The sequence below is a fragment of the Vulpes lagopus genome, chromosome 3 (assembly GCF_018345385.1).
Source record: "Vulpes lagopus strain Blue_001 chromosome 3, ASM1834538v1, whole genome shotgun sequence".
In the NCBI taxonomy this organism is placed as follows: Eukaryota; Metazoa; Chordata; class Mammalia; order Carnivora; family Canidae; genus Vulpes; species Vulpes lagopus.
In genome coordinates, this window is record NC_054826.1 from 114,001,175 (window position 1) to 114,027,504 (window position 26,330).

Consider the following 26,330-nt stretch of genomic DNA (forward strand, 5'->3'; position numbering starts at 1 on the left):
CTCTCTGGGTTTTGCTTTACAAAAGCCTTCTCTGTTGGACTTGGAAGTTGCCCAGGCAGTGGAGGTGATTTGCACTTTCTCCAAGTGTGCTCCAGATAGACAGAGGAGAAGGGTGGGGACTGACACAATGCATTCTGGCTTGAGAGGGAATCAATGACCCCTTGCCCTGGCTCAGTCCACCTGCCGCAGACATCAAGGCAGGGAGGGTCCTGCAATCTCTCAGGGTCATCAGGAAAAAGGAAGGCAAACGAGAGCACCTTTTAGTCCTCTCTCATTTAGGCCAGGAAGGCCTGCTTGGGGGCCAGATTTCCATGCCAGCTCCCTGAGGTTTTCCAGAAGGGGCTCCCTACTCCTAACCCCCACCCTGCACCCAGGAATAGGAGGGGCCAAGGAATCCTAATCCAGAGTGTGAGGTCTCTTAGACACCACTTACCCCAAGGGGAAGACTCTGAGAAGGTGGGGGAGCATTGTAACCTCTTCTCACACCTGACTTCCTTATTTGAGACTAAGAGTCCCCTGATGTATTACAAGCAACCACAGGGCAATTGGAAGGGCTCAATGTGGCCTGTAACTCCGGGACTTTCCACCAGATGGCACGCATGCTCCCTCATTCTTTTCTCCTCTAACTTCTGACCACAGAAATTGTACAATAATAATAATAACAGCGGTCCTTATCATGTGCCAGGCACTATGCTGAGGGTTTGACACACCCAGTGTTGGTTAGAGAGGCGATTGAGTACTTCCAGATCCTGGCTATACGTCTCACTGCCACATAGCCCTGGGCAAGTAGGACATTTTACTTCCCATCAGTTTTCTCATCTATGGAATTGAGATAATAACCACACCTACCCTATAGGAATGCTGAGAAGATTAGGTGGCTCAATGCACGGAAACCTCTTAGAAATTGATAAGCACTGTATAACTGATTGTTAAGTAAGTCTTACTTGGCTGAGAACTCTATGGGGTAGCCGATAAAATTTTTCTCATTTTACCCATGAAGAAAGTGAGACTCGCAGATTTGGAACGAGTTGCCCAAAGTTGTATTACTTCCAGTGTTGCTGAGCCCAAAGTTCCCTGAAGTGCCTCCAAAATGGCCAATTTCATGAAATATGTGCCTTGCATCCTGTCACATTGCTGAAAATTTACCTACTGTAGCAGGGCCTGAGGAAGGCCCAGGAGCTAAGTGGGAGAAACCCAGCCTCCTCCTTGGGAGATGGGGAGTGGGAGAGGCTCTAGCAAGTTCTGATTTATACTGGCTCTTTCAGACAACCCATCCTCCAAACAATCCAGGAACCTGGCTAAGGAGTTGGGCAAAGCCGTGGAAGTCATGGGCAAAGGCAAGAATGGGCTCGGCTTTGGCAAAGTGGACATTACAGTCGAGAAGGAACTTCAGAAGGAGTTTGATGTTAAGAAGGCCCCAGAGTTGAAGCTGTTCTTTGAAGGCAACAGGTCGGAACCCATCAGTTGCAAAGGTAATTAATGCTTGTGTGTCAATCAAAGTAGTGCTAGCTATGGAAACACAAACACCAGCATTTCAGTGGCATAATATCAAGGACCCAGGTTCCTTCCAGCTTGCAGCTTTGCCTTCCCTTAGGGCTTCTGAGCTCCCTGCCATTTTCTGTATCTAGCCAGCAGCTGGGGCAGGAAGGCAGAGGGTTGCCACTGATGTTCATGACCCAGGCTTGGGAATGGCAAACGTCACATCTCTTTCCATTGACCAAAATTCTAAGTGGACCCACTCAATTGAATGGCTGAGCAATATGGCCCTGATCTGTGTCCATAAGGAAAAATTTAGTGAATACATAGCTGCCTCCACCACAGCTTGCATCTTAGTTGATGAGCCGTAGAAGCACCATGAGGTAGGAGATAGTGAGATGCATGGTTCGTAAACTGCCAGAGACCAGAGAGTGAGTTCCTAACCCCACATCCCATCTCCCACCCCAATCTTCTACTTTAGAATGATTTTAGCAGGGTCCTAGGCCAAGAAAGGAGAGAGTAGGAGATGATGAAACAAGACAGATTTGGGACAGGGTGACTACCAAACACTTTAGCTTCTATCATCTACTTCATTCATTAACTTGTTCATTCATTTATTCAACACTCTTTAATTGAGAAACTACCATGCCTCAAGCCCTACCTTGGTGTCAAGGATGCTTGAAGAATTATGTGACTCAGTGCGGCACATGGTAGTCCTAGTTTTTAAAAATGCTAAATACATAAATGCATAAATGTGTACAAAATTGATTGATGGATAAAATGAAACTGACAAATGCCAATGTGCCCAGCACAGCCTGTACTATGCTTGTAGAAAGTTCCTAATACATGTGTGAATGATTGAATCAGGAAACTGAGATAGTTTTTTGCAGGGTCTGGCATTTAGCAAGTCTGAAATAAGCCTGTTGCAGAAACCAAGAGTGCCACCATCTGCAGGTGCCACAGGATGCCTTGCAGTTCCCTGAGTGGACACAAGGGGGCATGAGACACAGGCCAGACTCGCCAGCGAAAGTGCAGCAAAAGCGCCAACCTCAGGGTGGATTACAAACAAGACCAGGCAGTGCAATGGCTCCCTGGAGGCTTGTGGGACAATGGGGTAGGGGGGTTGACAGTAGTGAAGAGGGGGGCCCCCCCGAGGTGAGGTCTGGCTCCTCTTGAATAAAGGTGACAATGTGGCAACTTCCAGACTGTCTGAGCCCCTTTAGGTAGGAGCTGGTGCCTGGGACCTCCTCTATTCATGCAGGAAGCTGCAACACTGCCTCCCCTAAGAAGTCTCCTTTGACTGCCCAGATCAGGGTGCCTGCCCTCCTCTGGAGTCCCACAGCACCTGTGCTTCCACCTCAAGGCCCTCATTTCACAGAACCATATCTGTTCTTCATTGTCTAGAAAGAGCACAAGGGCAAGAGTTGATCTCATTTCTTTTCCTGGGTGCTCTAAAGAGGTTGCCACAACTGGCAGACCCCAGCTGGCTTTAAATCCTTGTCGTATGCCTGAAGAACAGTTCCTTCCTCTTGTCACATTTTATTTTCCTCGTCTGTAAAATGGGGATGGTGGCAGTATCTACCTCCTAGGGTCACAGATTAGGTGAAACAAATTTGTAAGGGACAAGCCCCGACACATATCTGAACCCTTTACTGTGCTCTAGCACTATTCTGGCCCCTTTTACCTATGTCACAACTACTCAATGTAGCAGGTACTTTTACAGACCGGGAATTGGAGGCATAGAGAAATAGAACAACTTCCTCCAGGATCCCCAGCTAATAAGCATTGCAGCCCACAAATGTTTTCTGCAAAGGACCAGAAAATATTTTAGGCCTTTCAAGCCAGACTATCTCTTTTAGCAGCTACTAAACTCTGCTGATGTAATAGAAAAGCAGTCCTACGTAAACAAATGGGTGTGACTGGGTTCCAATAAAACTTTATTTATAAAGTCAGCTGCAGGTCAGATTTGGCCCTTGGGCTGTCATTGACCAATCTCTGCTCTACGTTGTGCTGCACTCAAAGTAAATGGCAGATGTGGTTCTTATTATTATCAAACTGTTAGTTTCCGGACCCTTGTGCAGTGCCTGGAACACTTGGGTTCTTCCTGAGTAGTTTTTGAGTTTGAGTGGGATAGAATTGCAAGGGCTCACTGCAGGCAGTCTTGGGGTAAGGAGTCAACCCATATTTCTGTCTTGCTCATCCCTCTTTGTCTTCAGTATTATCCCCAACCAGGGAAAGAGGCAGTGGGATGCTGGGAGGGAGCCAGGGCCTGGATTTAGAACAAACACTAGTTATAAGAATTTGAACCATGGCAGCCCAGGTGGCTCAGCGATTTAGCACCTGCCTTCAGCCCAGGGCCTGATCCTAGAGACCGGGGATCGAGTCCCATATCAGGCTCCCTGCATGGAGCCTGCTTCTTCCTCTGCCTGTGTCTCTGCCTCTCTCTCTCTCTCTCTCTGAGTCTCTCATAAATAAATAAATAAATAAATAAATAATCTTGAAAAAAAGAAAAAAAGAATTTGAGCCAGTCTTCCAATTTCTCATTTCCTAAAGAGTTCTGCCAACTTGACAGGGCTTCCCTGAGCTAAGAGGGGCAACAGAGCTTTACTAGTCTCCTGTACGAGCTTTTCTGAAAACTTTTCCAGGAGACACGTGGGGCTTAGTCCTTGCTGGGTCAAAGCTATAGTTCTGGTTCTCCTCTAGTCTCCCAAGGATTGATGGTGGGAGACTCCCTGAAGGGAGGGGAACTCAGTTAAGCTTCAGGGCCTCAGTTAATGATGCATTCACAGCTTGTGCTTGGAAATATGCAGTGGGGCCACAGCCCCAGTCAATCATTGACATAGTGTTCACACCTCAGTTATTACCATGTCCTCTGGTTCAGAGCCAAGTGCCAGGGAGACACCTGCCCAATAGAGGCAGTGACTGATCTGCAAGTAAACAAACTATTTGCCAGATTCAAACCTACCTTGGTCCCATGGGTTCAGAGGGGCAAACAGAGCTCAGATATCCCAGAGAAGATGGCTCAAGATCAAGTTCCTTCAAGCCAGCTTATGTTATGATTTATTCACCTCATTTATTCATCCTATAATTATTTCCTGAGCACCTAGTACGAGCCAGACATTACAGGAGCTAGTGAGCAAGCTAGCCAAAAATCACAATTTCAGAAAAAGACTGACTCGATGAATTAAATGCAACAGGTCATAAACTAGAGAATGATATGATTGATGGGTTTGGGGGTGGTAAGAAACACCCAAACCTCAAACTAAATAAGCCAGAAGAGTTCCCTGACTGCTGAGGAGAAAGTGGCCCAGGCAGAGGGACTGGCAGATGGCAAAGTCTGGTGTGCTGGAGGATAGGGTATGAATGCCGTGTGGACCACAGGAGACAGTGGCACAAAATGAGATAGGAGCGATGGTTCTGATGACCTGAAAATCAAATGCATTTGGAGGGTTTTTGCTCACCTTTTTTCAGTATTCTCACAACTTTGAAACCTGTCCCTTCCAGAGCACTTACAACATAATTTTTTTCAGACAAATGCTTATAAGGGAGACTTTCCATGATATGTGCCTGTTTCTTCCTGAAAGATGGCTTGGAATGTTGAAAATAGAAATTCAGCTTTGGGGCTGAATCCAGGAGGGAGAGGGGGCACTGCAGCAGGGTGGAGTGCTGTGGTCTGAGGGTGGCACGGAGTGTCCCCCACAACCCTTCTCTGTCCCTTGAGGCCAGCACATCGTCCTTCTATGAACTTCTATTGGCCTGACTCATTGTGGCTTTTAAAATGGCCTACTCGGTATCTGCTAATGCTGAACACAGCATCCCCTATGACCAGAAATTCTACTCCTGGGCATGTACTCAACAGAAGTGCATGCAACGTGCCCCCAGAAACATACACGAAAATTAATCCTTAATAGTCCCAAACTGGAAACAACCCAAACGTGCACCAATAGAGGATGGATAAATAAATTATAGAACATTCACGCAACAGAATGCTACACAGAACATGCAACAATATGGATGAATCTCAGGTAACAACGCCAGATTCCAAAACATGCACTGTGTGATTCCATTTGTGTGAAGTTCAAGAGTAGGCAGACTAACTCATGCTATTAGAGTAGCGGTTACCCTCAGGTAGGGGTGGGTTAGGGGCTGGGAGAAGGCACAAGGGGTCTTCGGAGGGCCTGGTAATGGTCTATCTCTTGATCTGAGTGGTATTCAGGTGTGTTCATTTTGTAAAAATTCATCAAACTATACATTATAATTTGTACACCTTTCTGCATGGAAATATATGTCCTTGTAAGTTTTTTAAATGGCCTTATGTTCTCAGGAAATGTAAGCAAAGATGCTGAAAATAGAGTCCTTTCCAGTCGATTTACCAATTCAACACGCATTCATCAAGCCCCATGTTGCAATTTGTCCTGCACAGGCTGCTTGCTCTGCCCGAAAGCTTTTCCCTCTCCTTCCTTGTCCAGTTCTGTTCTTCTTGTTCTTACTTCCTTATTAACTCCTAATGTGTCCTTCAGTTTTCAGTTCATAAGTGATCTCCTCTGGGAAGCCCCCCTTGACTTCACAGTCTAGGACATGTATCCTTGCTACAGGCTCATAGTACTTTGCTTTTGAATACCTACTTAGGCTCTGATTATATACTTGTGTAATTATTTGACAATTGTCCTACTCAACAGAATGAGAGCTGCAAAGCAGTGAATGTGTTTGTTTCTGCTCACCATTATATCCCTGGGACCAAGCACAACACAATAATAGGTACTCAGCACATATTTGTCAAATGAATGAATGAGTGAAGGAATGAATGGTGAGTAAAAGAATAAAGGCCTATAGATATAGTCCAAAGCTACTCACAACAAATATTGCATTATCTCAAAAACTCAGTTTATTTTTTTTTATAATTTTTTTAATTTTTATTTATTTATGATAGTCACAGAGAGATAGAGAGAGAGGCAGAGACACAGGCAGAGGGAGAAGCAGGCTCCATGCACCGGGAGCCCGACGTGGGATTCGATCCCGGGTCTCCAGGATCGCGCCCTGGGCCAAAGGCAGGCGCCAAACCGCTGCGCCACCCAGGGATCCCAAAAACTCAGTTTAAATGTTCCATTCTATAGCAGTCTTTGATAGAAAATAATACTCTACATTATCTACTATCATGTAGAATTGATGATGCTAAAAAACACATGTCCACCTGTAGCCTAACATACTTTCTAGCACAATGTTTCATCTCCCCAGATATGGTATATGTGCCTCAATTTTAGAAGCTAAGATTTTTGTGTGCTTGGCAACCCCCTTTATGATAGCTGAGAAATAGAAGTCAGGCTCTATGACCTTAGGGGACATCTGTGCTTCAGCTAAGGAAGTGGAAGCACAGACAATAATGGAGTTTTCCCAGAGTCATAGAGCTAACTGGTATTTTTATTACATTTCATTCATTTACATTTTTTTTTAAAGTAAATTAATTTTCTTGTCACTTTGGAAGGTAGGTAAGAAAAGAAGACTGGGCATGCTTCCTCCTGGGTTTGATTCTCAGGTTCACTTGTAATAGGTAGCCACTGGCATGTCTAACCTCAATTTCCTCATCTTTAAAACGAGGAGAGGAAGAATATCTATCCCATAGGGTAGGGTGGTTGTGGGGATGTAATACATGCAAATTGCTCAGCTCAGCGCCTTGTCCTTAGAAAGTGCTCCATGAAGTTTAACTGCTGCTATAAATGTTCATGCTTTGAGGCTGAGACTGGAAGGAGTGAAAGGACTGACCTTGGCCTTCAGTGGGTGGGAGCTCAAGACCAGATATTTCTGTTCATTAAACTTGAAGAAAATAGGCCTTGCTCCAGTTCAGGAGGAAAGTGCTATGGGATCCATTTCACGGTCTCTCTCTCTCTCTCTCTCTCTCTCTCTAGGAGTGGTTGAATCTGCTGCCTTGGTCGTTTGGTTGAGAAGACAAATTAGCCAGAAAGCATTTTTGTTCAATAACACCCAGCAAGTGTTAGAGTTTGTGAAATCTAGGCCCTTGGTCATTGTTGGCTTCTTCCAGGTACTGGGGTCAAGGGGTGGGAGGTGGCTTTTCAATTGGTGAGGATTCCTGTGTCTGGGAGGGGATGAGGGTGGGGAGAGGTCTTTCATTTGGGTTAATGCCATACCCATTCTTCCCTTTCCAATGAGCTGGTTTTCTGGGTAACTGCAGTGTTAAAATGAAGAAGGAAAGAATAGAGGATGACCAGAAAGGTGGATAGGAATGCAGAGAGAGGGGAGATTAACATTTTTAAAAATGGTTTTGATATTATAACTGATCTTGTGGAGGTCTATTTAGAATATTGCTGGATAACGAATAATTTGCAAATTGCTTTTCCTTGTGGAGAATGAGTTTCTTATATGTCTTTACTCATTTCCTGGAACTTGGATTGCTCCTCCCTTCCCCCCAGTGGAAGTCAGAAATTTGGCATTATATTTTTACTTGGGGAGAGTATGTACCTTTCTGTCTCATCTCACTTTTTGACAGTGTTTCTAGCCCTGATTTTCTTGAAGTTCTAGAATGAAGGTTGTGACTACAGCCATATCTTGATTTCAAGTTTATATTTGGTGATCTATGTGGTCAAATCATTTGCCGCCTCTGAGAGCAATTAAGGGAATAAAATGCTTAAAAGTTTCAACCTGTGTTTTAGAACAGCCTCACTCCAAGAACTTGGAAAAAGTTGAGCTTCTCAGTTCTTTTCATTAATTTCTGTGGATTTGCCTATTTTGGCCTTAGTCATACCCATAGAAGTATTCTGAGTATGAAACATTCATGAAAGGGGACTTAGGGAACCCAAGAAACCCCAGAACTTGGAAAGGTGAGGAGATGAATTGGTCACCATTTCCACCTTGACCTTAAATAAGCCAGATGTTTTGCTTTCTACCAAAGCCTCACCAACCATCCTTTCCCAAACAGGATTTAGAGGAAGAAGTGGCAGAGTTGTTCTTTGATATGATCAAAGACTTCCCAGAACTAACATTTGGAGTGATATCAATTAGCAATGCCATTGGGCGTTTCCATGTCACCCTTGACAGTCTTCTGGTATTCAAAAAGGTAAGACTTGCATTCTTTTGCTAGTTAAGGGTCTCCAGCTCAAAATAGTGGACTATGAATGTATCTATAGGCTTTGAGTACAAATTCTGGTTCTGCCACTTGTGAGCTAAGTGGCATTGGACTAGGCAGCTTTTGTGAGATCACAGTCTCCCAGAGTTTCTCTGGCCTTTCTAGACATCTTCCATTGTAAGTTCCTCCTCCTTTTTTTTAAATCAGTAAATGCCATTCATGAAGGCTCAGTCCTTTGCCCTGTGTTTTCTTGTAGTCCATGCTCTCCCACCCACCCTCCATCAGCAATTGCCACCCATACACCCATGATTTACAAATCTCCATTTCCAGCCAGACTTCTCTATCTCCAGACTTTCATATCCAACACCAGATTTCTCAACATGACCAAGCCTAACTTCATAATCTCCCCTCCAAATCATCTTTCAGTGTTTTTTTTTTCCTCTTTCAATGAATTGCATCACCATTTCTCCAATCTCCCATCTGAGCAAAGCTGTAATACCCAGGCATTATTCTAACCCTTCCCTCTTCTCCACTCTTCATAACCAGTCCATCGCCCCAAACCCACCAATTTTAAGTTCAAAATATCCCTTGAGCACTGAGGGGGGCACTTGATGGGATGAGCACTGGGTGTTATTCTGTATGTTGGCAAATTGAACACCAATAAAAAATAAACTTATTATTAAAAAAAATATATCCCTTGAGTTTATCTATTTCTCTCTATTGCTACCATCCTAAGTCAAGTGACCATCATATCCCATAGCCTAATGCAATATCCACCCCACTGGCCTGCCACATTCTCTCTTATCCTCTGAAGAGTAATCTTTCCATAACTCAGTGTGATGGCCACCTGCCTGCTTCCCACCAAAAGCACTTTAAGGCTTCCTATTATTCTTAGGATAAAGACTCAAGTCCCTAATAAGGCCCACAAGGCTTTCCATAGTCTAGCCTCTTTACACATCTTCCTCTTCTCTCTCCCTGATCTGAGATTAGATCATCTGAGCTGTCTGATATGGCAGTTGCTAGTCCCATGTGACTATTTACATTAAAATTAATTAATATTTTAGTTCCTCTATCAAAATAGCTACATGTGGATAGTGGCATCTATTGGACAACATAGATATACAGAGCATTTCTGTCATCATAGAAAGTTTATTGAACTGTGTTACTCTAGACACTGTAGTCTGGTTCCTGGAACATGCCTTACTCCCTCACCACAGAAAGCCAAATCCTTAAAATAATCATGTTATTTATAGATATGGCTTAGATTGGGTTTCTTGCCCAAAGCCACATAGGAGATAGGTAAACTGATCTGCTTAAGACTGTGAGTCACTACATTTTCATTTGGGCTCTTAAAAGTCATTACAAGGTTTTAAGTTGGAGAATAAAATAACTTGATTTGTGTCTTTGAATGAGAAAACAGAATCCAAAAATAGATCCAAATATATATGGAAATCTAGTATATGATAAAGATATTTTAGATCAATAGGGAAAATATGTTATTTAATGACTAGAGTTGAGAGAATTGGGTAGCCATTTAGAAAAAAAATAAAGCTAAATCTATATATCCTCCTTCCACTGAATTAAATTGCAGATTGATTTCTGATTTAAAAATATAACAAAGAAACCATGGAAAGACTAGAAGATGCCATGGGGGGGGACTGCTTTCTAAACTTGGAGTTGGAAAGCCCTTTTATAAAGCATGATAGAAACCCCAGAAACTATGAAAAGAAATACTGATAAGTTTGGACCACATAAAATTTTTAAAATTCCACAGAATAAACCTCAGCACAATATCAAAAGCCAAAGATCAAACTTGAAAAATGCACTTAGGACAGAGTCAGTCTATTTTAATGGATAAAAGCATGAGCTCTAGAGTCAGACTGCTGGTTGGGATCACTAGCTAAGCAACCTTGGGCAAGTCACTTCACTTTTCACCATATGTTCTCAACTGTACAATGGGAGAAATAATGATTCATAGCTCAGTTAGATGTTATGAGGATTAAATGAATTCTTGCATATAATGTATTTAGGATTATGGCTGGGACAATATGAGCTCTCAATAATTCTGATTAGCATTATCAGACTATTGTCATGACCAGAAAAGAGTTTCAGCTTTGTTCAAAAGACAGCAGGGGTGTACCTCATTGTGGTTTTGATGGCAAATGATGAGGAACGTGTTCTCATGTGCTTGTTGGCCATGTGTATGTCTTCTTTGGTGAAATTTCTGTTCAGGGGTAATGGAAGGGGAGGTGGGTGGGGGGATGGGGTGACTGGGTGATGGGCACTGAGGGGGGCACTTGATGGGTTGAGCACTGGGTGTTATACTATATGTTGGCAAATCAAATTCCAGTAAAAAAAAAAAAAAAAAGGACAATGGGCTGTGACGTATTTGAAAAAGAGAATGACACGAGTTGTTTTTCTAAGAGCATCACTCTGGCTAAAGGTGAGGGGAGAAAAACAAGGGGAGAAATTGGAAGATTATTAGGTAGCTTTAGTAGGAATTCAGGAAAGAGGTTTGGACTAGAGAGTAGGCTCAGTGAAGGCAAAGAGAAAGAGACAGAGTTGGGAGAAATCAGCCAGAGAGAGCCAAGTCTTTGTTCTCCATCCCCCAAAGATTTTGATCTCGGGCCACAGAGAATTATTTGTTTCTTTGTGTTGATCCTGGTCCTTCTGAGAAGCAGTCGTCAAGCAGGATTAGGCATGCAAAAGATTGGAGAAAATGCCTATGAAGGGAAACGGAGGGAGCTGGAGGAGACGCATCAGGCCATGATGTTGGTGTGACCCTTTGGAAAGAAGGAAGGTCCCCTGACTGTAGTGAAGTTCTAAGAAAGCTGGACAATGTCACCTACCAGAGAAGTCCCGCATCTCCCAGAAATGAGCTTGCCTTAGTATCCCTGACACACTGTCATTGGTTAGGAGCAGTGGGTAAGAAACTGCTCAGCATTAGCACAGCTATTTGGATGGATTTCAAAATGAAACAACCCATTGACCAATGACTATACTCCCTGCTTTGTAGATTGGAAATTTTAACAACCGCCACAGACCCATATTCCACTCACAGGCTAATAATCTGCCAGGCCGTTCATATTTACCAAATACCTAGATTATGGATTACACTTGTCATTATGGTGTTCTCCTTTTGTCCATGGGAAAAATTGTGCTATTTATATTTATTAAGTGTCTACATTATGGAAGCTACTGCCCTCCAATGCTTTTTTCTTTTTGTCCAAGGGAAAAATTGTGAAACGCGAGGAGCTTATTAATGACATTACCAACAAACAAGTCATCAATCAAGTCATAAAACAGCACCTCACAGATTTTGTTATTGAATACAACACTGAGGTCAGTAAGCCAAAGGGTCCCTGGGAGAAGGGTGGGTGGGGCAGCTGTGTGCATGGATGAACTGTTTTCCTGGTAATTTCAGAACAAGGACCTGATTTATGAATTGCATATCCTGAATCACATGCTGCTCTTCGCCTCCAAAAGCTCAGAATCATTTGGTATGATAATGCAGCATTATAAGTTGGCATCAAAGGAATTTACAAACAAGGTTTGTGGAAAGTGCTATTGCCCTTGTTGGATGAGTATCCAGGACCCATAGACACTAATGCCCTTTGCCTGCCCTTCTTATTGTAAATTTTAAAAGAGTGATTTGCATATTCATCTGCATACAACTATCCTTATTTACATATGGATACTACATATTATTTCCTACTTAAACCAGCTTCCTACCTTCTTCCTGCCCAGTATCTCTTCCTTTCTTGCCATACCTATGCTTCTTCTTCCCTCATCTTTATGAAAGTCTACTTGGGAACATGATGGTTTGGCTGCTTTTTTGATGAACCAAGCTCTAGCAAAAGAGAGTGACTATAGTGCAGGTGGTCTTTGACCTAGAAGTGAGGGGGAGGAGAGATTACCTCAGGGAGGGAGTAGGAACAGGCTGAAGGTGTGAAGCAGCACAGATTATCTGATAAGTGACTGCTGAGACTCAAAGCTTTAGCATTGCAGACCTGGGTTCAAATTCTCTTCCTCTTAGAAGCAATTTTGTCATGAGTTTCTTAGCCACTTAGTTTCAGTCACCTTATGTAAAATGGAGAACTGCATGAAAGAATTAGAGGTGCCACAGGTAAAGCAATGAGCAAATGTTCAGTGATTGTGCTATTATTATTATTGCTATCATTGTTAGAAACAAATCTGTTTTTTTTCAAGCACTATACCTATATGTACCACCACTTGAACTATGGGGGCCATTTACTTCACTTGTCTCTTATTTTTTTATAAGAAGTATGGTAATGGTGAACCCTGGTTGGCTCAGCGGTTTGGCGCCTGCCTTTGGCCCAGGGCGTGATCCTGGAGTCCCGGGATCGAGTCCCGCGACGGGCTCCCAGCATGGAGCCTGCTTCTCCCTCTGCCTGTGTCTCTGCCTCCGCCTCTGTATCTCTCTGTGTCTATCATAAATAAATAAATCTTAAAAAAAAAAGTATGGTAATGGCAGATTATTTTCCTTTTGAGGAAAATTACTCTAAAATTCAAATGAAATAATTAAAAATTATAAATAAACACACAGTAAAGCCACTAGGGCATGAACATATTTAATGTTCATGCTACATCGTGCCACACTATTCTCCAGGAAGTTTATTCCAATTACAGAAATACTTCTTGTAAATATATTTCCTGGTATATTCAATTATAAATTTTTGAAGTAATTCAGCTGATCACAATCTGATTGCTTCCCTGTACTTATGTTATACTAGTCAATATGTAGCCATATTTCTTCCAGATTTTTTTTAACTCTTTAATCTAGGTGAAGTTTGTGTTGGCATATATTGTGAGATAAGTTTCTTTTTTTTAAATTAATTTTTATTGGTGTTCAATTTACCAACATACAGAAAAACACCCAGTGCTCATCGCGTCAAGTGTCCGCCTCAGTGCCCGTCACCCATTCCCCTCCAACACCCGCCCTCCTCCCCTTCCACCACCCCTAGTTCATTTCCCAGAGTTAGGAGTCTTTATGTTCTGTCTCCCTTCCTGATATTTCCCAACATTTCTTTTCCCTTCCTTTATATTCCCTTTCACTATTATTTATATTCCCCAAATGAATGAGAACATACACTGTTTGTCCTTCTCCGATTGACTTATTTCACTCAGCATAATACCATCCAGTTCCATCAACGTTGAAGCAAAAGGTGGGTATTTGTCGTTTCTAATGGCTGAGTAATATTCCATTGTATACATAAACCACATCTCCTTTATCCATTAATCTTTCGATGGACACCGAGGCTCCTTCCACAGTTTGGCTATTGTGGACATTGCTGCTAGAAACATCGGGGTGCAGGTGTCTCGGCGTTTCATTGCATCTGAATCTTTGGGGTAAATCCCCAACAGTGCAATTGCTGGGTCGTAGGGCAGGTCTATTTTTAACTCTTTGAGGAACCTCCACACAGTTTTCAGAGTGGCTGCACCAGTTCACATTCCCACCAACAGTGTAAGAGGGTTCCCTTTTCTCCGCATCCTCTCCAACATTTGTTGTTTCCTGCCTTGTTAATTTTCCCCATTCTCACTGGTGTGAGGTGGTATCTCATTGTGGTTTGGATTTGTATTTCCTTGATGGCAAGTGATGCAGAGCATTTTCTCATGTGCATGTTGGCCATGTCCATGTCTTCCTCTGTGAGATTTCTCTTCATGTCTTTTGCCCATTTCATGATTGGATTGTTTGTTTCTTTGGTGTTGAGTTCAATAAGTTCTTTATAGATTTTGGAAACTAGCCCTTTATCTGATGCGTCATTTGCAAATATCTTCTCCCATTCTGTAGGTTGTCTTTTAGTTTTGTTGACTGTATCCTTTGCTGTGCAAAAGCTTCTTATCTTGATGAGGTCCCAATAGTTCATTTTTGCTTTTGTTTCTTTTGCCTTTGTGGATATATCTTGCAAGAAGTTACTGTGGCCAAGTTCAAAAAGGGTGTTGCCTGTGTTCTCTTCTATGATTTTGATGGACTCTTGTCTCACATTTAGATCTCTCATCCATTTTGAGTTTATCTTTGTGTATGGTGAAAGAGAGTGGTCCAGTTTCATTCTTCTGCATGTGGATGTCCAATTTTCCCAACACCATTTATTGAAGAGGCTGTCTTTCTTCCAATGGATAGTCTTTCCTCCTTTATCGAATATTAGATGACCATACATTTCAGGGTCCACTTCTGGGTTCTCCATTCTGTTCCATTGATCTATGTGTCTGTTTTTGTGCCAGTACCACACTGTCTTGATGACCACGACTTTGTAGTACAACCTGAAATCTGGCATTGTGATGCCCCCAGCTATGGTTTTCTTTTTTAAAATTCCCCTGGCTATTCGGGGTCTTTTCTGATTCCACACAAATCTTAAAATAATTTGTTCTAACTCTCTGAAGAAAGTTCATGGTATTTTGATAGGGATTGCATTAAACGTGTAAATTGCCCTGGGTAACATTGACATTTTTACAATATTAATTCTGCCAATCCATGAGCATGGAATATTTTTCCATCTCTTTGTGTCTTCCTCAATTTCTTTCAGAAGTGTTCTATAGTTTTTAGGGTATAGATCCTTTACCTCTTTGGTTAGGTTTATTCCTAGGTATCTTATGCTTTTGGGTGCAATTGTAAATGGGATTGACTCCTTAATTTCTCTTTCTTCAGTCTCATTGTTAGTGTATAGAAATGCCATTGATTTCTGGGCATTGATTTTGTATCCTGCCACGCTACCAAATTGCTGTATGAGTTCCAGCAATCTTGGGGTGGAGGCTTTTGGGTTTTCTATGTAGAGTATCATGTCATCGGCGAAGAGGGAGAGTTTGACTTCTTCTTTGCCAATTTGAATGCCTTTAATGTCTTTTTGTTGTCTGATTGCTGAGGTGAGGACTTCCAGTACTATGTTGAACAGCAGTGGTGAGAGTGGACCTCCCTATCTTGTGAGATAAGTTTCTAAATGGCCTTTACACTCCACCTATCTAGCTTCCTGAATGCCCTTTACTGATAGTGATCCATTTTAGAGTAAAAAATAAATGGATGATATTATAAGAGGTCATTCCCCCATATCTTATCTTGTTCACAGCTAGTCAATATTTGTTGAAAGTATGCCAGGATGGTTTTAATTTGTTGCTTTGTTTTCAACTCCTCAGCAGAGAGAATGGTGTCAGGCACATAATAGGGCTCTTAATACTTTGACGGATGAATGACCTGAGGGTATCAGCATTTGCTGTGGCCTCTTAGTGGTGTCCCTGCTTCCACTCTTGCTACTTACTTCTCTGCAACCAGAGTCATCTTTTAAAAATTAACATGGTACTTTCTGGTTCTCACTATTCTTTAGTAGCCTTCTCTCTTATTCAGATAAAAGCCAGTGTCATTACTGGAGCTCTGATCTCATCTCTGATACATCTCTAACTTTGTCTCCTGTGACTCTCTTCCCTCATAGTGCCAAAGCCACACTGGCTTTTCCTTTCTATTCTAGAACATTCTAAGCTGCTCCCTGACCCCAGGCCTTTCCACTAACAGTTGCCAGTGCCTGATTCAATGTTCCTCTGACTTGTTATCTCATCACCCAGGTTCCAGTTAGAATATCACCTTCTCAGATACTCCTCCTGACCTTCCTACCTAACACTGAGCTCTGACCTCACTCCACTTGTATAGTCATTCTCTATCATGGTGCTCTGTTTTACTGTCTAACTGGCACTCATTGCTATCTGAATTTGTTAATTTGTTTATTCCTTTGTTGTCTGTCTTTTTCATTAGAACATAAATGCCATGAACACAGATCTTGTCTGCCTTGGGCTGTTTATATCCCTAATGCTTAGCAAAATACCTATTAGGCACTCCGTGAATATTTGTTGAATGATGAGTGCATAAAGTCATGAATTTCCTTGACAGAAGGATAATCTAGAATAATAATGAGTTGACATGTATTGAGCATTTTTACCTCCCAGTTATTGAACCAAGTCTTTATACACATTGTCCTTTTCTTTTTTTATTATTTTCTTTTTTATTTTTTTAAGTTTCTTTTCTGTCACATTTTATTTTATTATTTTTTAATAATAAATTTATTTTTTATTGGTGTTCAATTTGCCAACATACAGAATAACACCCAGTGCTCATCCCGTCAAGTGCCCCCCTCAGTGCCTGCCAACCAGTCACCCCCACCCCCTGCCCTCCTCCCCTTCCACCACCCCTAGTTCGTTTCCCAGAGTTAGGAGTCTTCCATGTTCTGTCTCCCTTTCTGATATTTCCTACCCATTTCTGCTCCCTTCCCCTCTATTCCCTTTCGCTATTATTTATATTCCCTAAATGAATGAGAACATATAATGTTTGTCCTTCTCCGATTGACTTATTTCACTCAGCATAATACCCTCCAGTTCCATCCACGTTGAAGCAAATGGTGGGTATTTGTCATTTCTAATGGCTAATATTCCATTGTATACATAAACCACATCATCTTTATCCATTCATCTTTCGATGGACATGGAGGCTCCTTCCACAGTTTGGCTATTTACACATTGTCCTAATTCTCTCAACAACCCTATAAGGTGGGTACTCTTATAATCACCACTTTATAGGTAAGGAAACCAAAGCACAGAGAGGGTTAGTTACTGTATTGCCCAAGGACCTGGATGAAAGCTCAGGACCTCCTGACTTCCTATGATTGTGTGGGTAGTATCCTATATAAGGACTGTGAAACCAGGCTGGTGGCCAGAAGCCTGTCGGTGCCCTGGAGCCCAGGGCTGCCCTTGCCAGATGGAAGGGAGCTTTGTTCTGTCTTTCAGGTGGAAATAGCCAGAAATCCTACTATTTATACTCTCTTAGTGCTCTCCCAAGGCTTCCCAATTTTCTCTCCCTCAGTAAGGGATTCCTTAGCCAATTTCATGACCTTTTCATGACCTCCAAACACAGAAAGACTCAGGTTTTATTTGATTTGGCAGATCCTTTTCATCCTTGTGGATGCAGATGAACCCAGAAACGGACACATCTTCAAATATTTCAGGATCACAGAGGTTAATATCCCATGTGTCCAAATCTTAAACTTAAGTTCTGATGCGAGGTACAAAATGCCTTTTGAGGAGATAACCTATGAAAATCTCAAGAAATTTGGCCGCAGCTTCCTGAATAGAAGTGCCAAGGTAAGTTTGTTCTTCGACAAGGTTTACTCAAAATTTCATAATTTGCTGGCTTTGGTCATCTGAATAGAGAGAAGCAGGATCTCATTGGTTCATTGTCAGGAAATAACTATATCTCTCCATCTTCAATCTTTTCAACTTTGACCTATCTGACCCTATGATTTCACATTAATTCTTTATTTTTGAAAGGCATTTCCTTTGTAGGAACTCCCAACTGAAGTGCAGGGAGCTCCCACAGCCAACATTCTCTGTGAGGTGACCCTTTTCCTCTCAGACTCTTATGGGAAAGATTTAAGGATAGACGGATTTTTTGGATGAGGGGACAGGGGGGGGATGTATTAAGCAATTAGGATTTATCCTCAAATGTTAGAAAGGAGTCTATTTTGCTAAAAGGAAGGAGAGGCCGTAAAAGGATCATACACAACACATATCTCTGATGTTTATGTGGCACTTGAAATGTCCCCCAGCCACCCTGCTGAAATAGATGACCATATTTTTTTATTTTTCAAATGGGAACACTATTGAGAGTAATGCAGGAGTTGAGAGGTACAGAATACTTTTAAATATTTCTTTAAAAGTATCCTGGAATAAAAGGAATAAATTGGAACTTTCCAGAAAACCAGAATGTTTGGTCACCTTCCCTCTGAGGGTTCCCATTACTTTTCTGTCAATTCCTGCACAGACACTTCTTCTCAAATGAAAGCCATTTTTTCTCTGACACAAATAATCACAGGCCAAGCAGTGAGGCTCCTCATCTTCTCCATGCCATTTCTCCTTCTTCTACCTTCAAAACCCCAGAGCCCATGCATTTGGACTTTAGATCGCCTGCTTCCACCCTCCACTGCTGTTCCCTGGGCATGTCCCTTTCACTGTCTGAGGACTTAAGCTCCTTATTTCAGACTTCCCTCTCTCCCTTCTCTGCTATCATTTCCAGAGATGCCAGTATCCAAAATCCTGGTCTCTCTTTTCTCTCATAATTGGTGTGTCTGTGCCATCCCAGACATCTACTCTGTAGCCACACTCTAGAGATGGCAGCCCTTCCAAAAACCCGATTTCAAGCTTCTCGTCCTATTATACTTCCATTTCTAGTATCCATGTTGCTATAATTCCTTACCTTTCTCATGGCCTCCAGTTTCCTGATTCCATTTCACAATCTGTTTACTGTCTTTCCTCATGAACTTAGTTGGATTTGATGGTTCATAGCAATGATTCCTTTAAAGGGATAAAGATTTCTTTATTCTTTAAACTACCTTCTACCTTCTTTACACCCTATAGAATTTATGAGGCAAAAATCACAACCCTGGTTCAACCCACTTAATATCTCTATTTCTTCCAGACCAATGCTGGAGAAAAAAAATACTGCCATGAGTCAGGGTGGCCTCATGGAATCACAAACCTCTTATAAGCTCTGGAATGTCCTGACATCTCTATATAAATTTCTCTTAGTGTGTTCACTCTCTGAATCTCTGAGTCTCTTTGTCTCCATATTCCTACTTCCAATCTCGGCTGAGTACAATCCCATATGTCATTAAGACAGGGGCCCCTCATTTTCTATCACCATATCTACAAACCTATCTGGAGCTCTACTCACTCTCTCTCTCTTCCCTCCAGTTTACCTTAGTAGGTGTCTGTCTCCTCCTCAAGGGACAATATATCCTCTCATGCTCTTACAATAGAGATGAGTATCCTTCACATGACTTATGAGATGTCATATGCCTGATCCGGCCCATTTCTAATTTCCATCTTTTTCATCATTTCCCATTTTCCACGCCCAGCCTCTACCCCCTTTGTGCTCCCTTGTAAGGAATCTTCAATCCTTTCCAGAGACTGATATAGAGATGAGAGAAGTATTGTAGGAATTGGAGAGCCAGGCAAAAGCCAGACAGCTACACATATTAAGGATTTGGGTATTAAGAGAAATGGAAAGCCAAATTTGTATGGTGAAAATAGAACCCTGTTGGTAGAATCAAGAGGTAGAGAAGGCTAGGGGATGCAGAGAGAATTATGTGAGGCCATTATAGTGATGAAGGTAAAAGATGAATGTTATTTGGACGAGGGTAGCAGCAGTGCTGATGGAGAGAAGTGCATGGATTCAAGAAATTGCAGGAAACAATGGTTGTAGAGAAAAGCATATGTTCTGAGATTTCTATTACATCCTTCAAAAAGAAGCAGAGCTAGGTCCATTCCTTCACAAAATATTTATTGAGGACCTACAACGTACCAGGCTGTGGATACTCAGTGATAAAGAAAGAAAAATCCCTTGTGACATTCTGTCTAGTGTTGTAGAGACACCATTAATCAAATAACCAGAAAAGTAAGATATAAATGATAAACTTGAATAAGTGATACAAGGAAAAATACCAAACATTATGAAAATTTATGGTAGCACAATCTGACCTAGTCTGGGGAGAGTTAGGGAAGCCCTCCCTTGAGATCACTTTGAAGGATAAATCTGAGTTGATCGGATGAAGAACAGAGAGCAGTAATGAGGAGTAGGGAAGGCCCTGCAGGCAGAGGAATGGCATGAACAAAGGTCTGAGGTGGAAGAAGGATAGCCCTTTGGGTAAATAGAAGACCAATATGGTTGAAGAAAGCAAAGAAATAATGGTAATGAGCTTGATGAGGCTGGCAGGAGTATAGGTCATGTAAATTATCTTGGTTTTGATTCTGGGAGTAATTGGAAACAGCTGAATTTTGGGGGGAGGGAGGGACAAACTAGTTAAGATGTTGAAGACATGAACCCTATTCACATCTAAGAATCTCAAGAATCATATATTTGGTGCTAGAATTCATCCCAGTTTGAAGACCTGCCTCCTCCCCAGCCCTCTGATCTCACTTTGCCCTGCATAATCCAGTCTGGACATCAGGCATTTCAAACTCTTTCCCAAGGCATTTGTAAGAACAAGAGAAAACTTTCTGTTGTTTCCCATCAGGGGAGGGAGCCCCAAATACCAACCCCTTTCTGGAGATTGTTAGACCATTTCAAATTTGCTTCCTAGAAACATCAGTCCAGCGAAGACATTCCAAAATATTGGGACCAGGGGCCAGTTAAGCAGCTCGTTGGGAAGAACTTCAACGTGGTGGTCTTTGACAAGGAAAGGGACGTATTTGTGATGTTCTGTAAGTATCTCTGCAGAAGCCATAGAAGGCAATGGCCCAGACATTACTTTTCAAGTGTTGCTCCTGAATTCCTGAGCCCCCAAATCCCCAAAATCTATTAAAGCACCATGCCAAGGATGTTCTTCAAACAACCAAAGAGTTTGGATCAAGATGCTATCTCCACTGCAATGCAAATCTCCTCAAAAATCTAATTCTTGGAACATGTGGAGTATCTTCCATATAATCCAGTCCTGTGGCTTTTATAGCAATAATAATGCTGACATTGATTTGATGCTATGGCATGCCAGGCCTTTTGCTGTGCTGTTCTATATGTTATCTCACTTAATCCTCCCAAGGAGCTACTATTATTGCTCCCACTTTGAATAGGACTAAACAGAGTCTTGGGGAGGTGAAGCAAGTGCTGGAACTGGGATTGGAGCCTGGGCATTCTGACCCCAGTGGCTGGTCACTGCTATACAGAATGGCAGTTCTGGCCATTCTTAACAGATGGCCTGTATTTAACCTACCTGAGTTGGTGTGACCAAACTGGAGACTCAAATCATGCAGGTAAGGGGCTTAGCAGTGTGTGGCATATTGCAAGTCCTTGGTAAAGGACAGCTATTGTTATTCCCATTGTTGTAATTATTTCCTTGCCTACCTAAAGACTATTGCGCTCTCTCTCTCTCTCTCTCTCTCTCTGCTCTTTATGATTTGCACATGAGAGCCATAAGCCAGGGATCTCCCTCCCACCCTGAGACACAGAGAAGGATGACACTGAAGTTACATCAGACGTCTCTTGTATTTTACCATTTATTGAGCACCTATAATGAGCCTGGCATGAGTTGGCTATCTACACACCTGATTTTATTTCCTCTTCAAAACAAGCCTCTTAGAAAGGTCCAGTGGATTTCCTCATGATACAAATGAGGGAACTAAGCCTCAGAAAGATTAATTACCTTACCTCAAATTGCACAGTAAACATATCGCAGGGCAAAAAGTTCAAATCAAACTCTGATGCCATTCTTTCCTGAGGGCTGCATTGCATCATGCAAGCCTTTTAAAATCACACTGAAATGGACTCTCATCCACAGGGCTAGAAGTTTAAGGTCCATGTGGTTGAATAACCATGATCTGTTGCCTTTATGTGAGAGGTGGGCAGCTTTTCTATACTTAACTGACACCAGAGTTAGGAGAATGCCCATTTGGTTCTGGTAAAAGGTAAAAGCAGCCTCATTTTCTTGGAAGCAGGCCTATCAGATTGGCCCCCTGGGACTGCAACCATTATGCTCTCCTCCTCTTCCAATCCAGGTCCATCCGGCTCCAGGGGAGATGCGGGGAGAACAGATGGTCAGGGAGCACTTGGTTTGTAAATGGAGGGATGATCATCCAAATGTACAGTGTCGGGGCCCTTGAGGCCACCCCTCCCACAGAGCCAGAAACTTTAATGGGATGATGAGCAGAGAAGGTTAGAGCTGGTCTCGGATTCTCTTCAGAGGACTAGGTGCCTGGGCCAGACTCAGAGCTAAAGGAACTGTCCCTAAGGAAGTCTGCTGTCCCCTTTTTAGGGGTCATTGTCCTTGTCATAACCTCCTGTTCACTTCTTGGATGTATTATCCTCCACGAGACTAAAAGTCACTGTGGTATAATGGTCACAAGTTAAAGCAACCTGACTTCAAATCCCACTTCCTCTGCTTAATTACCTGGGTGACCTTGGGCCGTGACTTAACCTCTGTTGGAAAACTCTTGTGCTTTCTCTTCTCTCTCTCTCTCTCTCTCTCTCTCTCTCTCTCTCTCTCTCACACACACACACACACACACACACACAATTTCTAGCAGAACGTGAGTAATCGTCTGGTATAAATATTTTTCTTTTTTTTTCTTTTTCAACTGGAGTGGAAAGCAATGTTGAACGAAAAACAAAGAATAGGAGAAAATGTTCCAGCATGCTCAAAGTGGTAACATCTGGGTAGAGGGGACTAGATCAATTTTTTTCTAGTTTATTTCATAGTGACCAAGCACTGTGGTTGAAATGTAAAATAAGGTAATATGCTATTCAAAGATATTTGCATAATAGCAGAACCACTAGTAGAACACGGTGATGTTTCTGGGGCAGTGTTGGATTTCCATCTTTATTATGTGTGAGCTTGCACAACAGCTCTTCTCTTCCAGATGCACCCTGGTCGGAAAAGTGTAAGGCGTTGTTCCCAGTGTTGGAGGAGTTGGGCAGAAAGTATCAAAACCACTCGACAGTCACCATTGCCAAGATTGACATCACGGCAAATGAAATTCAGCTGATGTACCTAGACCGGTACCCCTTTTTCAACCTGTTCCCCACCGACACTCAACAAGTAAGGGGCTCTTGGAACCCACATATGTGATTATCACAGACCTAGTTTCTCCTGATCGCCAGCTCCGCCTTCTACCAAATCAGCTTCATTCTCAGCTCCATCTCTCATTATCCTCTCATGTTCAATTTGAAGAGTGTTCTCCATTAGCTTCCCCAGAAGTCCCAAGACTTGCTATAATTGTATCCACCTTGAGTCAGCTGTTTTGTCTTGACCCAGTCAATGACCCCAGTGATGTGGGGTCTTGATTAGCCAGGCCCACTTCCTTCTGGTATTGGGGCAGAGCTCTACTCAGATGATATGGAACATGGTGGGGGTAATCTCCATGTGAATATTGGGGCTAGGGTACTACAAGAAGAAGGAAGAACACATGATAGAAAAACAATGTCTTTTACACACCAATATCACAATCACCAAGCATCATCAGTGTCATGTAACATACCCTCCATGCTGCTTTGGCACATGGGCAAAGGTGCCCATCAAAGCACTGCAAGTGAAGGTTCCTGCCCACTGAGTGTGGGAAAGAGGTCATGATATGGACCTACCTCCACATGCAATTGGAATTAAAGGGACAGATTCTGGAGGACAGTTATTCCATGCAGACATGGGATTTTAAAGAATGCTGAGGATTTTTTTTTAAAGATTTTATTTGTTTATTTGACAGAGAGAGAAAATATAAGCAGGGAGAGCAGACGGCAGAGGGAGAAGGAGAAGCAATCTCCTCAATGAATAGGGAGCCCAATGTGGGGCTTGACCCCAGGACCCCAAGATCATGACCTGAGCCAAAGCAGATGCTTTACCAACTGAGCCACCTAGGTGCCCTAAGAATGCTGAGGATTTAAGTCAGATTAGAAGAGGGGTGTGAACTATTGGCAGGAAGTATAACAGGCATGAGGAAGTAGGCAGAAGTGTGGCCACAGTGCTGAAGGAGAAGCCATCCTGGTACAGAACATGCATTTGGGGCAGTTGTGGGAAATGAGGCTGGGTTGAGAGGGTGGAGCTGTCACAGATCTTCCATTATCCAAGAAAGAGTGTAGACAACCAGTGGGCAGTAAGCAGCTTCATAATCTTCTTAAAGACTGAAAGAGGAAAGGGACCTAGGGGTGGCCGAGCAACAATCATGCATCAGATGCTTTGTAAAATGATAACTAATCTTATTCTCCTTGTTATAATAATAGCAACCATCTACCATGCTCACTATGAGGCAGGTATTGTTATTTTTTTAAGATTTATTTGTTTTAGAGAGACAGAGCAAGCAGTGGGGAGGAGCAGAGGGAAGGGGAGAGAGAATATCTCAAGCAGACTATACACTGAGCATGGAGCCCAATGTGGGTTTCAATCTCATAACCCTGAGATCATGACCTGAGCCAAAACCAAGAGTCAGCTGCTTAACCAAATAAGCCACCCAGATGCCCCAAGTCAGGTACTGTTTTAAGTGCTTTTCATCTAGTAACTCATTAAATTCTCCTAACAACTTATGTGGTAGATACTGTTATCAACATCACATTACAGAGAGGGAAACTGAGTCATAGTAAGGTTACACGGGGTTTGAGCCCTGAGAGGGTGGCTTCGAGGTCCATGCTCTGAAGCACCACATTACAGCATATGATGGAGGAATTTTTTATTACCCCTATCTTAGAGCCATGATAATAGGCTCAGAAAGGCTAAGGAACAAGCTCACTGTACTCAGATTGTTAGGAATTTGGCCTTGGATTTATTTTATGTAGCAATCCTTGACTATTTTGCAGGAAAAGGCTACCATTTTGACCTTGTTCTGTTTTCTTTCTAGGCTATAATGTATACAGGAGAACATACCATGAAGGGCTTTTCTGACTTCCTGGAAAGTCAAATCAAGATCAGGATTGAGGATGAGGATGAGGTAAGGCAAAACGGCAGTACCTGCAATTATTCTGTTCCATACAGAATCATCAAGAACTCAAACAACTAGGAAGGAGTGTGCCAAAAGTCCCATAATCTTGTGCTCTCTAGAGAGTGTTGGCAACGAGAGAACAACTACCTAGACTGGATGACTTTATTTCAAGGGCACTTACTACAAGGAAGCAGAGATGGCAGGCTTTAGAAGCAGAGAGAAAGGTTGTGACGTCTCCTAAGGCTGCTTCCCTGGGTCCACTGTTCCTGAGTTGGTAACCAAATGTCTTGACAGGATCCGGTGCTCTGGCATTATTTTCCTGATGGATGGAATAACCATCCCCTTTCTCTCCAAATCTCAAATTCCATTCACACCTCAATGAGGCCAGCTGCAGGAAAGTGCCCCCTGTACTAGTTAGGACCCTTTCAGTTAGAAATGTCAGAAATACTACTCTTTAGTTGAAGCAACAATGGGAGTTTAATCTATATAACTGGTAGGACATTAGGCATAGGTGGATTCAGGAGTCCAAACTCATTTTCTGTCTCCCCATCTCTGCTTTCCTCTATGTTAGCTTTATTCCCAAGCAGTCATTTCCCAATGGAAGGTCAAAGATTGCCCCACAGCTTTAAGCTAATATCCTCCCAGCTTAGAAAGTTAAGCACCTAATTCTTAGTAGTCCTACCAAAGTCCTGGATAGGAATTTCATGATTGGCCTGGGTCATGTGCCCAGCCCTGGAGCTAGACCTGGGCAGCCAAGCCTGTGGCCTTTGAGTAGAGGAATGGGATTCCCCAAAGGCCCTATTTCTGGAGGGCAAACCATGTTGGGAATTTCCTCACCTAAGCCAAATGGGCCTTTGTATCTATGAGGATCCTCCAAGAGCCTCTCTCTGGGCATTACCAGAAAAAGAAGGCTTGGTAATTACAATCACAATTATCACATATTTGTTGCCTTTTTATTTCTTTATCCTATTTCTTCCCTCCTTCTTTTCTTTTCTTGATTAGCTGTTGTCTATTGAGGAAAGTGAATTGACAGAAGAGGAGGCATTAGCTGAAGAAAAGAAGTTAGCTTTTATCAAGGAAGAGTTAACTGAACAGAAGGTGCTTGAGCTGGAGAATGTGACAAAGCTGGAAGAGCCAGCTGGGCAGAAGGAAACAGCCAAGGAGGAGAAAGAAAAGGTGGCTAAGCCAAAGGGACCTCCAAAACAAGAGAAGAAACCAAAAGTGAAGGAAGAACTGTAGTTTCTCCAAAGCCAAGAGCCATTTCCCAGGTCCTGGCATCATTTTCTAAATGGATATAGTCCAAAAAAATTATATATAATTGTGGTGA

At 42.5% G+C, this 26,330-nt stretch overlaps 1 protein-coding gene across 1 annotated transcript in view; it reads left to right on the forward strand.

Moving 5' to 3' along the window:
* The window catches only part of PDILT (protein disulfide isomerase like, testis expressed), a 42,263-nt gene extending 15,933 nt beyond the window's left edge, over positions 1-26,330 (forward strand). Inside the window, exons 3-12 of the mRNA XM_041750284.1 lie at positions 1,266-1,472; positions 7,380-7,513; positions 8,408-8,545; positions 11,786-11,896; positions 11,979-12,104; positions 17,495-17,692; positions 20,689-20,809; positions 22,958-23,136; positions 24,923-25,012; positions 26,006-26,330. Coding sequence (XP_041606218.1) covers positions 1,266-1,472; positions 7,380-7,513; positions 8,408-8,545; positions 11,786-11,896; positions 11,979-12,104; positions 17,495-17,692; positions 20,689-20,809; positions 22,958-23,136; positions 24,923-25,012; positions 26,006-26,242 — 1,541 coding nt within the window. The 3' untranslated portion in view covers positions 26,243-26,330. The remainder of the gene's footprint in view (positions 1-1,265; positions 1,473-7,379; positions 7,514-8,407; positions 8,546-11,785; positions 11,897-11,978; positions 12,105-17,494; positions 17,693-20,688; positions 20,810-22,957; positions 23,137-24,922; positions 25,013-26,005) is intronic.